Source organism: Cynocephalus volans, chromosome 15 (assembly GCF_027409185.1).
Source record: "Cynocephalus volans isolate mCynVol1 chromosome 15, mCynVol1.pri, whole genome shotgun sequence".
NCBI lineage: Eukaryota > Metazoa > Chordata > Mammalia > Dermoptera > Cynocephalidae > Cynocephalus > Cynocephalus volans.
This window is the reverse complement of record NC_084474.1, coordinates 51200044-51214201: the sequence shown is the minus strand read 5'-3', so window position 1 is coordinate 51214201 and position 14158 is coordinate 51200044. Positions and strand designations below refer to the sequence as shown.

The window sequence follows — 14158 nt, the reverse complement described above, 5'->3', positions numbered from 1 at the left end:
TGTTTATGTACTTCCAAATACCTTTTATTGTTATATCTCTCATATTGTAATAATTGTTTCTATTCTTGAGGCCAATATCTTAGTCATCCTGCGATAGACACCAGTAGATGTTGAGTGAATGAAATATAATAAACTATTTGTTTAACCAATAAGAACTTTAAAAAAGATTACTCTTCTTCTCCTTTAGTTGATATTGTATGTGATTCTTGACAAGGATCATAACTTTCTATAAAATGAAATGACTGTGGTATTAAAGATAAAGCTAGTTGACATCAATCTACCTTGTAACCGGGGTTAAATTTTCCATTTGGAGAGAGGATCCTTAACAGTGACTGGTCTCCTTAACATGACCCAGTATGTCTCTATTTCAAGGACTCGTATTAAAGAGGGACAGTTAACTTAGAAGCCTTAGGAGTCATAATAAAGTCTGGACATTCCTGTCTGCCTGGCCCCGGGAGAAAGCCATACCTAAAAGACTGTGTGCAAGTGAGTGGAGTTTGTTTTGGTTTCCTGAACTCACCACATCCACTGCCTGTAGTCACATATTAAACTTGCACAGAATCAGTCTAAAAGTTCTTCTGAGTACAAACTTTTTTTTAAACTCAGGGCTCTCCTTACACTTTTTCTGCTTTGGGGACATTCTCTCTTTGGGTAGTTGGCTGTACTAGTGTTGCACAGAAGATGTCGAGGTGTTTGAAGACTTGAGTGGGCTTCTAGATATTTGCCTATGGTATTGGTCGGCCCCTGTAGCTAATGCTCTTCAAGAGGACAGGAAGTTGCATGTCATTCTTGCCACCCTCTCTATTGCAGATGCCTGCTATGTACCACGTGTTGTACTGGGCACCAGAAGAACCTCGGGGGAAAATGGGGGGACCTGTGCTTTGTGGAGCTTAAATTGCAATCTTATTTTAAGCTGTACATTCACTATTTTGAACGTATGTGGTCAATGCTACCCCTCGGGAGCACCTCCTAAGTTTAGCAGAGAGGGAAGAGGACTTTGCCTCCCTAAGCTTGTACATTTCTGTCACTGGTGGTTGTAGCAATATTGACCTAGAGCCAGTGTTCCAGATGCCCTGGCACCTGCTTCCACTTTGCCTGTATCTGTGTGTAACTATGGGTAAGATAACTGAAGAGCTTTATTTTCCTCGTCCTTCAAGCAAAGACAGTACACGCCCTGCCTTCCCCCACAGAACTGTGGAGCGGTTAAATAAAATACCAGCTGTGAAAGTTCTTGGGAAAGTTCAGAGCACCACAGACTGAGGCATTTTGTTGTTAGTGGCTACAGCAGACCCAGGAAAGAGGTGAGGGAGCTGTTACAGAATCACAATGGAAAGCTTAGTCTTTTTATTTTTGTTGCTGTAAAGCAAAATGTCTTAGTTCACTGTGTACCTGAGGCCAGGAAAAGTCAAGATGAGGACTGGGCAGCCTGGACTGCAAGTCATGATCTTCCCTGAGAAGCAGAAACCATGTTGCAACCTCACAAAGCCTTGGGAGACAGTGACAACCCTATGAAAGGGGGCAGTCACGTGCAAACACCCCAAGAAGGGCCATAATCAGAGACAGGTTAATCAGTGACAGTTCCTGTAAATCAAAAATATTTCCATTAGGGCAAGAGTATATTAACATGACTTCGTTTTATGTCTCACTGTCCTTTTATTGTGATCCATTCAAGAATAAGGGCTTTTCATCTCAGCACTCAGCATAGTCCCTACCCAATGACAAGCTTTAACTAGATGAAGAAGTGAGTGGACATAAACGAAGAGCATTTAAACATTGTGAACCAATAATAATGGACACTTCCTCTGTGCCAAGCACTGTTCTAAGTGTTTTATACATGTTAAGTTATTTAATTCTCATAGCAACCTTGTGAGATGGAACTATTATTATCCTCTCTTTACCAAGGAGAAACTGGGACACAGAGAGGTTAAGTAACCTGCCCAAGGTCACACAGGCTGGCAGTCTGGCCCGAGCCTGTACTCCTAGTCACTACACTGCAGGCCTTCTGCAGGGGAGAGAAGTTGCACTTTGGAGCCAGGCCCCATTAGTAAAATGCAGATTATGATCACTTCCCCGCTTCTGATGTTAAGATTAGGCCGCTAGCATACTCAGCAAGGCATGGAATATGGTGGCTGCCCATAGATACTAGCTCTTATCCCCTAATTTGGGGTTGCTGGAGTCACTACTGTGGCCTTTGCAGCCACGTTTCTTTTCATGGTTAACTGTGGAAATTTTCTGTATACTTCAGCATACAGCTAAATCTCTGGATTATTTGGAATTTAGAAAGGACTGACTCACACCAGCCTTGTAGAATGGCCCTGTGTGTTCACGTTGCCATAGGACAGTGGGGCGTTGGGCATCCTCCCCCGTCATGTGTTCAGTTTTTTTTGTGCACCCACCACTTGTAAGGGACTGCTGTAGGTGCTGTGGGCACACCTCTCTGCTCTCAAGAAACTCAGAGTGATGCTGGGGCCTGTAATCTGATAGGACTCAAATTTCTTCTTAAATTCACCCACCCGCCCACCAGTCTTTGATTGCTGAAGTTTAATCTTCCTGTGTGGTGTATTTTCAGTTTATCCAAAGACCTCACTGTCCATTGTTAATACACTTTTTTCTAATTAGACAAATGTAAAACTGCCAACTTTTCAGACCCACTGCTATTTTACTCAGGTTAATAGACTTTTTTCCCCTAAAACTGAGCCATTCATTAGATCTTCTCTCACTAATAAAATTGCTCAAAATTTACAAAATTGCCATTTCCTTCGGTGTATCCTTATTTATTACTGATCTGAAGTTATAAATTTAGCGTCAATGTATGTTTTCAAGCATTTTGACTAGTAGGTGATTTGAGCAAAATTGAGGTAAAATGTGCATGATGTGTTCATTCGCTGTAGCTGTTTATTTAATTCAAATTTTATTATTTATTTTTAAAAATGACATACTCATGTTGCTTGAAATCCAAGATATACCAGAAGGTATGTAGTGAAAAGTCTCTGGCCCGTACCTCTCACCCAGTTCCTCTTTTCTCCTCCTTGGAGAAAACCAGTGTCATTGTTTCTTGGGTGGATTTCCGGAGATATTCTACACAGCTGTAAGCACAAATTACAACTTATATACCCATACACATGTCCCTTTTTTGAACAAATAGTTACTTATTATAGCCACAGTTCTGCAGTTTGCTTTATTTACTTCACAATATCTCTTAAATTATTCTGAATCAGTTAATTCATAAAAAGCTTCTTCATTCTTTTTATGGCTGTCTAGTTTTCCATTGTGACTGGACCATATTTTTTTAATCAGTCCCCTCGTGGTGGATGAAAGAAAGTGAGCCATGATGCCTAGTTTCGATCAAGGTTTATTAAAGGAAAAGAATCTGCTGGGCTGTGCCCAAAGTAGGGGGGGCAGCCCAGGGCTGTCCTCAAAATGGAGGACAGCACCAGGTGTGGGGTGGTAGAGCTTATACAGTGCACCAAGGGCTGGCTGATACCATCAAGGAGGGGCATTATGCTAATGTGGAAACTATGCCACGAGGGTGGTGAACTGCGCCCTTGTGGAAGCAAAAGGGTTTCTGTTTAAGTCATGAGGTTTCTCATAAAGGGAAGGGCAGAGGGGTTTGGTGCTGGAGTGGAAGACAAGGCCTGCGGCTATTTTGTGCTTATTGTGTGCACAATGGCGCTGGTCACGTCCAAGATCCATCAGTGGACATTTAGCTTGTTTCCAATCTTCTACGAATACGTAAAATGCCACAGTGAACCAGCTGGTACATATGTCATTTTTGCATAAATGAGAGTATATCTAAAGGATAAATTCCCAGAAGTGGAATTGCATAGTCACAGGATATATGCATTTCTAAATTTAATATGTTGCTAAATTCCTTCCATGAAGGTGGTTTAAATTTATACTACCACTAGCAATGTATGAGGGTGCCTTTTTACCTATTTCTTCATATCCTCAACAGCTCAGTCATTGTGTGTGTGTGTATACATATATATATATATATATATATATATATATATTTTTTTTTTTTTTTTTTTTTTTTGCAACTGGCTGGTACCAGGATCTGAACTTATGACCTTGGTGTTATAAGGCTGCACTCTAACCAACTGAGCTAACCTGCCAGCCCTTAATTTTGTAAATGAGGTAGGTTTAAAAAACAAGCAAACAAAAAAAAGGTCTCTCAGTGTTATTTTAATTTGTCCTCTTATCATGAGTGAGATTGAGTATCTTTTCAGTTGTCTGAGAACCATTGCATTTCCTATTCTGTGGAAGGTCTTCTCATATCCTTTGCCCTTTTTTCTGTTTTGTTTCTATGTCCATTTGTTATTCTTCCTGTTAATTGATTTTGCAGGGAGTGCTTTGTATTATTAGGGAAATTGGCCCTTTGTCTTGATATGAGTTGCAAATTTTTTTTTCCAAATTTCTCTTTTCCTTTTATTTTATTGCTGATTTCTTTGCTGTGCAAATTTATCAGCTTTTTCCTTTATGACTTCTGGGATTTGTGTTATACTTTAGAAAGGTCTTCTCCACTCTGTGATTGTTGGTTGCTTTGGTTTTGGGTTGTTGTGGGGGTTTTTTGTTTTGTTTTTTCCATTTTATTTATTTTTTAGTTCTCACATCGTTTTTTCTGGTATTTTTTTTTTTTAACCTTTAATCCTTCTAATCATCCAGAATATATTTTGGTGTAAAGTATTAGTTACAGAATCATCCTTCTTTTCCTATGCAACAGGTATTATTTTTAGCCTTGCTTTTAATTTGTACTTTATATGTTGTGTGCCCTGTCAAGGTCTCTTGCACCACCCCTGTGCCTCTAAGATGAGTCAGACTGATTGAGGATGACATAATTTTTTCATGAGGCACCTTGGCACAGGGGAAAGATCATCTACTTCAGTGTCTAACAGACCTGGTTTTGAAGGCCTTCTTGGCAACTTCTTACCTATGCAACCTTGGGCAAGTTACATAAACTTTCTGAGGCCTTGTTACTTCATTTACAAAATGTGGTTGATAATACACCCTTTTGCAAATTGGTTGTGTCAAGTAGAGGTTATGTTTATAAACTGCCTCGTCAGCGCCTGGCACACACTAGATACTTGGCAAACGGGATCTATTATTACTTTCATCGTCATTACCAATATCAGTAGTGTGTTATTGGTCTACATTAGGACATTGTGTTCTCCCCAGGTGTAGCCGTTATTCAGTAAAAGCTGGTGTTCCTGGAAATTGGATGTGGGGTTTCCTTACCTAAGCCAGAAGGCATCACAAGTACCCTAGTAATGATCAGGCTGGCTTTTTAGGGCCAAGTTTATAATCTCTGGGCAGATATTCACTCGTTAGGACGGTCCTTTAAAATAAAATTATACTTTGCTGGAAGATGAAGTCTGTCTGATTCTGTAGTTTGATTTTGTAATCAGGTCTGTGAAGTTAAGAATCAGCATTAGTTTGTTAGTGCTATTTGGCCATATGATGATGTAATATGATCTCTTATTTCAGAACCTATGTTCAATCCTATCATAAGACTAGACATCATTTAATTTGGTGCAGAAACTTAGCATCCTAAACAGAAGTTGATATCTAAATTAAGTTTTGTTTTAAACCAGCACTTTAAGACTTAGTTCTTAACTAAGTAATTCATTATTGTTTTATTCTACACTTCTCCATGTATTTTGATCATATAAACTTCTTTTCTATTCAAAGTCAGTTTTCATCTAAGATTTTTTGATCTCTTACTTTTCCTTCAGTAATGCTTGATCTTAATTTAATATTTGTCTTTTGAAAGCACTTTTATTGCTTTAGTCCTTTCCCAGATAAACTCAACTTCTTTTATCACTTTTAAATGTATTGCTACTAGGCTCATTGTCTCTAAAATATCTCCTTCCATTTTGTTCCATATCATATTTTCTGCCTATTCATCCTGCATTTTTTTGAACTGAAATGCTGAACTTCTCTCTCCCAAGCTTCTCAATAATTGTCAATAATTCAGAAAATCTCCTTCTTATTGTCTTATATGTCTGTTTTCCCTCCTTTGTTTATATCTCTTAAGCCCAAATGTGTCACTAGACTCTTCTTTTTCTATGTAAACTGTCTAAACCTAATACTTCTCTACTATTACAATGTTAAGAGAACTTCCATTTGGGAAATTTTACTTGGTTTTACACAATAAATTTTCCCCCTAATCAAGAATCAGTCCACAAATATCTATTGAGTGCCTACAGTGTGCCAGGCTCTGAGAAGACAAGTGAATATCCCTTGTTCAGAAGTTCACTTCCTACAGGGAAGACAGATAACATATAAACCAGCAAATGGAATCATTTCAGTCATTGGGGCTGTGGAGGCGATAAATGCAGTAATATATTAGAAATGACCAGGCATAGGAAGGATGCTCATCTGCATTCTTTACAGTTCTTTCGCTTCTGGTCTGGTTTTAAATCTTGTATTTCATTTCCTCTTGATTTTCATTTAACTTTCTTTTACTGGTGCTTATTATCCAGCATTTTCTGCCCTCTTTGTGCATCATGCCTTAGATAATCAAGTGCCCATTTTAAAGAATTGATTATTTGATATCATTGCATTTCCTTCTTCTTTATAATCTTATGCTTCTTTTCTGATCCCTGAAAAATTTCTTTACTACATTCTGTATCATGAAGGTCGTCTTTGGTTATTCTTAAAACCAGGAGACATATCTCCAAAATCAGCTTTGCCTTCTGACATCCAGGGTTTTTGTTTGTTTGTTTGTTTTTTAAATCACAGTGATTCTCAAATGTTTGTCTGAGTTGAGTGGTGGTGTATGTAAGGCTACCAATTGTTTTTCTTGTAAGAATTGGACTTTATTATGAGATTGTATGATTTTAGGAATTGACAGTGAATAGTAAGTACTGTGTGGGATGACTTTACTCAGCAAAACAAAATTAGCATTCCCCCAGTTTTAGAGCATGGTAGTCTTATTCCTTCTAGGTTTACTATTTAGGCCTAAAAATGAATACTCAGTGTTGTTTTTCTCTTTTCAGGGATGACTCTGTTCCAGAAGACAACATCTGGAGAGGCATCCTCTCTGTTATTTTCTTCTTTCTTATCATCAGTGTGTTAGCTTTCCCCAATGGTAAGTGATGTAATGCATTATCACATTTCTCCTGTACCTTGTGCCCTTCCAGATTTTTGAGATGGGAGTCATCTAGAATACAGAACTAGGAGATGGAGTAAAACAATGATCTGAGTTTTGTGTAATTAGGGGCGCAGGCTGTGGAGGTTGACTGGCCATTCTGCTGTTTCCTAGCTCTGTGGCTCTAGGGAGTCCCCTATAGTCTCTCAGAGTGTTTCAGTTTCTCTTCTATAAAATGGAGATATAGGAGGTACTGTTGGAAGCTTCACTAAATTAATACCCATTAGACATCATGAACAGTGACTGACAAAATCTAAGCTCTCAATAAATGTCAGCTGTTCTTTTTGTTGCTGTTTGTGTTATTATCAGCTGAGCTGTAAAATAGTCACTGCCTAATTACTCCTTTTTGCTAAGGACAGGGTCAATGCTGTATTGAGTATTTCTTAAGTAATGTGTTCTTCCAAGTGATCTTTTATCACAATAAACTTTGCTGATTATGCATTTGGGATATGAATTCTCATCATGAGGAAAAAAAGACAATTGTTATTGTGAATTTTACCCCTTATCATGATTATAGAGGGAGCAAGGCAAAGTCTTTATGTAAAAAACAAGTTTGGTATTCTGCCATGCTTACGATTCATTTCTCCCTCTGAATTGTCTCTTATAAGTTTATTTTTTCTTTTTCCCTTTCAGTACCTTCTCCCTAGAATATTCTCTATGTATTCACTGTAACTGTTTCTTTCTTTCTTTTTTTTTTTTCCCTTGGCAGCTGGTTATTGTAAGGATCGTAACCATTTCTAAATGCTCACTCTTGTGTTCTATTTCTTTCACACCAGCAACATTTTGAAATCGTTCCAGTGTTTCTTATGGGTTATGCTCCATGGGCCCTACTCAGATTTTAAATATCGTGCTTTAAGATATGTTTCTTCTATTGTCCTCTCATGCTATTCAGTAGACTGCAATGTGTAACATGAGAACCTCTTTTTGATTGTTATTGGATACTACCTGGAAGTGTTCCATGACAGGCCTTTGGGCTTTTTCAAGACGGTGGCAGTGGAATTTTGTTCTTTTGCTTCTCTTATGTAGCACTTTGTTTACAACAACATAGTGATTTTTGATGGTAGTATAATAATCGAACCGGTAAAATCATGACTCTTTGAATCTCTCAAAGAATAAATTGTTCTAGATAGCCAAGTTATTTGGGAATTGAGTTTAACTCTCAAGCCATTCAATCTTTTAAATAAAAAAAACTTCCTTTAAGTGAAAACCTTCCTATATATGAAAACCTGCATGCCTTGTTCAGATATGACAAATATAGTTTAGTTTTTCCATGATGATTGATGGTTGTGGTAATGCACAATTACTGGGATATGAAGACAAGATGTGCATTATACGGATAGGTCATGGAATGAAAGGATATTGTCCCTGCTATAGTATTTGCTAAGAAAAGTCCCTGACAGCAAACAGTTTTTTGGCTATGTGGCAACTTTCTGTTCCCTCATCTTTAACACACAAACTCTTAGATTTAGAGGAGAGCTTGGACATATGCAGCCCACCCTCTCCGGCTGGCTGTGGGTAGTTCCCCTCATCTCTGGAACTCGGCCTTTTGGTACAAAGGTGGCTTGAGAGTCCAACTTAAAGCAAGGAGATGGTGAACTCCATCTCAAGGAAGGTGCCAACACAAGGCTGACCACTAGCAAAGCCCCAAGGGAAGGTTTTGGAGCCTCAGAAATGTGAGCAGTCATCTGTTTAGGTGGTAACTGTTTGCCACCCATGCCCTCAGCCATTCTGCCATCTGCATCCCGTGAAGGTCTCTGTACTTCTCATCAGTCGGTGCCACAACCGCCAGTGGCCTGTGCCCTCTATTCCTACCGTTTTCTTATTTCTTCTACTCTGCTCCTGCTGTATCATCCCTCCCCCTCCACCTGTGTGTGTGCGGTACACACACCACATACACACTGCTCATCTCTAGAACGTGCCAAAAATAAGGCTTTAGATAGATATAGGAAAGGACAATGGCAGTTTAGTATACTGTGTAGGAGGAATTGGGATGTTAGGGAATAGAGGACCTAGAGGGATTCTCTTAAAGCTGTGTGTGCATAGCAGACACATTGTGTTTGCCAAGTTCGTTTTCCAAAGATCTGTTGATTCACACTTTACATATTTGTAAGACTGTAAGTTTTCCACATAGAAGAATGCCGTTGAATATCTTAGAGTTAGGGGTGCTTTTAGAGGCACCAGTGCAGAGGATGGGGAACTGCAAGGCCACTGAGAAAGGGTGCTGGTGAGCTGTGTGGCCTTTCCCTCCCAGAGCCAGCATTCAGACACCAGGCCTTTCCAGGAGCCACACTGCTGAGTGGCCACTTCTCTGAGTGGAGAATACATGCCTCTTCTTGCTCTAGCCTTGTCACCTTATTTTCCATTCTCCCCACCCTTGGCACACATTCTCAAGTTAAGTCATGAGAACGAATGGGAGAAACAAGGCCCAGGACTTGCCCTCTCCTTCAAAGGCACTTTTGGGGAAGTGCCTGCAGTGGACAGCATGCCCAGAATGATTCCATTTTGGCAATTTCAAATGCATTTATCCTTGACCTAGTAAAGGCTGTCCTGCGTGTGTGTGTGTGTATAGGCCTACATTTGATTGTGTCCCTGTGTCTCATCTCAGATGTGTGAGAGTTCATATATGCCATCTGTGTGGTAGAATTAGTCAGCTCCTACAGGAAAGGGTCCCTATGATTCTTTTCTGTAGAGTCTAAAGAATGAAGAAGGCCCTTGACTTTTTCCATAGGGTTTTATAACAGTCAGGATTCTTCTGGCTACAAGTAATAGAAAACCCATTTCAGAATGGTTTAAACAAGAAGGAAAACTGTTTACTTTCTTCCATAACAAGAAGTTCTGAGATTGGGTGATTCCAGGGCTCTGTGGCTCGTGAAGACCCTGGTTCTTTACTTCTTTCTCTTCTGCTAGCTTCAGCCTGGTGGTCCCAGCCTGGGTCTGTCTGCCCTCGTGATCTTGAGATAACTTCTTCAGCACCGGTCACATAGTGGTGGACAAATGTACAGCAGCAGAAGAGATCATCTCCTTGTGTGTTTTTACGTAAGAGTGGAGAAACCTCTTCTAGAAACCCTCCAGCACACTTGTGCTCACATCTGTTTAACTAGGATGGGGCCACATGTCTCTTCTCCAGCCAGCCCTGGGGACAAGGATTTACAATACCTACAGGAGTAGATGTTCCATAGATATTGATTGAGTGGAAGGATAACAGGGGACTAAGGATACCTCTGTCAGCATAGATTTCACCCTGGAGTTATACAGGAGAGGGACGACATGTAGACAAGGTTTGACAGTGAGCAGGTTGAGCGGTGGGATTAGGGTCTTTCCTTCAGTCCTATAAACAGACGTGGAGGAAGAGGCGCTGAGGTGAGAGCAGGGGAAGGAGGGGTCTGACGTCCACTTCATGCTCCTCCCCTGCCACCTTCTCCTCCATTCTCCTCTCTGCTCTCTTTTGGCTTCCTTCAAAAAAATTTTTTAAATGCTACCTCCATCCCATTGTGACAACTGACCCTCAAGTGCAAGTGTAATTTCAACTGTACCTCTGTATCACTGGAGCGAAGTTTAGAAACCCGTTTGAGTCTCCAGCTGGCGGTGAGATTTCGTTCGACAAGTGACCTTCTGGTGTGCTCGCCCAGCTTCTGAGAGAGCTGTTCGTCCCCCTTTCACCTCACCCCACCCAAACCAGCCAGGCTCTATCTGTATCTCCAGTGCCTGACCCACAGTAGCCTCTCAATAAATACACGTGGGATTAAGGAAGGATCTGCCAGGAAGAAAATTCACAGAATTAGCCCTCTCTCCCCCTTTGTCATCTGCAAGAGAAACACCATTCAGCACTTCTTTAAGGTATTGCGAGGAGAGCACAATGCTAGTACTTCTTGGTTTTTTTCGTGAATTTATCATTGTATTTGTCTTTTTACCTCATTTGATGTCTCTGCGCTCAGATAATGATAATCATTTTTCCTTGATATTTGAAAGTAATCCAGAAGGTTCGTCTAGATTTTTTTTTTTTTTTTAAGTTTTTCTCTCCTCTCATTCTCTGACCCCACTTCACTGCTTTTTTCTTGTAAACAAAAAAATCTTTCTTAGGTTTGAAATTTGCTTAGATGTAATTTTATATACCTTTTCAAGATTTTCCTAGAGGCATTTAAACTTTAAAATAATAGTAATTAAGAAGAAGCAGATTTTGAAGGCTTGCCAGGGGGCCTTTGGCCAGAGGATATAAATGTGTAGCTGTTGGACTGGCAACTTCTGATTTTGTTTAGAGAATTACACTTCTCTGAGGTTAAGTTCCTTGAATTTAATTATTCATAGGCACTACTGTTTCCGGTAAGTTAAGCAATGATTTTATTTTCTAATTTCTGAGGTGGTTTTTTAAATGTTGGCTCTTCTCATGACAAAGACATTTGGTTTTTATTTCTTTTGAAATTAAGCTTTCTCTTAATATGTAATTGAAAATTAATGTATTCTAGATGGAGGGACTGATTAAAAAAATAGGTAAGTTTTTAAATATGTCTTGTGAGAAAAACCACAATTTATAACAAAAACAGCATTTGTTTCTGCATCGCCGCCCTGAGGAGCCTTCCCCATCTCTCCAGCATAACCAGGAAGATGATTGACCGAGCCGAGCATCCAAGCTTTTCCAGGCAGCGTTTATGAGATCAGAAATAAAGCAAGCACAGATAAGAAGCACAGACTCCTGTGGAAGGTACACCGTGAGGTGGAGCCCTCCTGATAATCTCAGAACCATAACAATAGTGAGAGAGAGGAAAGGAATGCTACCTTTACAAGAGCACTGAGAAAAAGTCTGCTGGGAAAGCAGATTTGTGGGGGAGGGATTGACATAAAGTGAATGTGACAGGGTGGTACAGGTAGTCTAACGTGCCCGGGCAGGTGAATGCTGTGGAGTGCGGGGCTCCTCCTCGTCTGCGCGCACACACACACACACACACACAGACACACACTCATACCCACACCCACACCCACCCACCACACACACACACACACACTCACACCCACACCCCCGCACCCACACCCACACACACACACACACACACTCATACCCACACCCCCGCACCCACACCCACTCACACCCACACACACACACCCCACACACACACACACATACACACATGGGCAGGTGAATGCTGTGGAGTGCGGGGTTCCTCCTCATCTGCGCACACACACACCCCCACACCCCCGCACCCACACCCACTCACACCCACACACATACCCCACACACCCTTTTTCTCTCTTTTAGGACCATCAAAAGCAATGTGACTGGAGCCAGGGGTGGGTGACCTAGTGAGCGTGGTATCAAAGTTTATAACCTAGAAAACTTTGGCCTCATCCTCAACTTTTTTTTTAAATAAAATATTTTTAGCAATGTTACTATCTTTGATGGTAAACATGGTACTCTTAGTGAGTAATGCTACTAGACTGTACTTCTTAAACTACTGCATTTTAAAATTTAGGGTGTCTTCTCAGAAAGCAGTATGCAGTTGTGACATGCCTCACAATGTGTGGGGAGGCAGATTTGATGACAAGTAAAAAAAGGGTCTTATCTCCCCTCTTATAGGCAAAAGGCACCAGGGATTCCCACCCACCTGGTTAGAGCAGTCCCTGGCTTACAACTATCTCTAAAGCATCAGCTCCCTGCTCTTTCCCTGGTCTTTCCCATTTTTCCTGACCTTGTTTATCAATTCCACATAAACCCTCTGCCATCCCCTGCCCTCCCACTGCATCAGCTCTAAACACCCCTGGTTTGTTTCTGTCTTGTCACTCTCCTGGCCCAAAACCAGGCCTGCCTCACCCCTAAGACTCCACCTCCAACTCTCTCCTCCCCCTGAGCTGACCTCTTCTGACAGACTTTATGGGAAAGTACACAGGTGCTCCTCACAACTGGTGGCAGAGGAGAATCTGACAGAGCTGAGGTGCAATCCTATATGCTGCAAGACCCTGGGCAAGCCCCTCATGCCTCAGTGTTCATACCTGTAAGGTGGGATGATAATGGCATCTTCATCACTGAGTCCTCACGAGAACTTAGATGCCATATGGGGATGTCTTGTTCTATAGCCTGGTGCACAGTAAGTGCTCAGGAAAGTACTGCTGGCTCTTATCACTATGCTTGCTCTTGAGAATAACACTATTCGTTAGATTTTGTGTTGATTAAGCACAGAATTCTGTTGCAAGGCAAATAATAGGTCATAAAATTTTGGAGTTGGACCTTATAAGAGGAAACCATAGAGAAAGCTAGGGTCCATGTTATTTATGTCCAAAAGGTTAGTTTCATAGTATTGGTGAAGTATATTTGCAGGCCAGGCAGCCACCATAATACAGAAGTCATTCATGGTGATAAGTCAAGAGCCAGCACCTAATATCAGTAAAGAAGAGCATTTGGAAGAGAAAATCACCTAAAAGATGCAGTTTTACCTAATATCAGTAAAGAAGGGCATTCAGAAGAGAAAATCACTTAAAAGATGACAGTTTTACCTAATATAAGGAAAGAAGGGCATCTGGAAGAGAAAATCACTTAAAAGATGACAGTTTTACCCATCTGTTTCCCAATCACTTTCTCCAAAAGGTAACCGTGTTATGTTGCCTAGACGGCGATTCTGGTTTATGTGCTTCACTGTGACGTTCTGAAAAAGAAGCATCTGATAAAAAAGGAATATAGGTATTAGCTCTCACTGTCAGAAATCAGAAATTGAACAGATTTGGACCTTGCCTGCATCCACCCGGAGCCTGCGGTTCTCCACACACCCAGCATCTAAAGATGCACCACGCACCAACGGAGTGGACATGGGCAGAGCCGTGGTGGCCAAGCTCAGGCTGAGGCTGCTGGTTCTGGCACTGCTCCTACCTGCACAGATTTATTCAAATCAAACAACTGTTGTAACGCTTTCAACTAACTCCTCCCAGAGTACCTTGACTGCCCCAAATCCAGCTAATGCTGCCACCAACGTGGCTGGCAGTGCCCTGCAGTCTACAGCCAGGCTCCTTGTCATCTCACTCTCT

The 14158-nt window shown here is 41.0% G+C and overlaps 1 protein-coding gene across 1 annotated transcript in view; it reads left to right on the top strand.

Annotated features, from left to right (window-relative positions):
- The window catches only part of PTDSS1 (phosphatidylserine synthase 1), a 60673-nt gene that overhangs the window by 5670 nt on the left and 40845 nt on the right, over positions 1–14158 (top strand). Inside the window, exon 2 of the mRNA XM_063079546.1 lies at positions 6999–7090. Within this exon, the coding sequence (XP_062935616.1) occupies positions 6999–7090 (92 nt within the window). The remainder of the gene's footprint in view (positions 1–6998; positions 7091–14158) is intronic.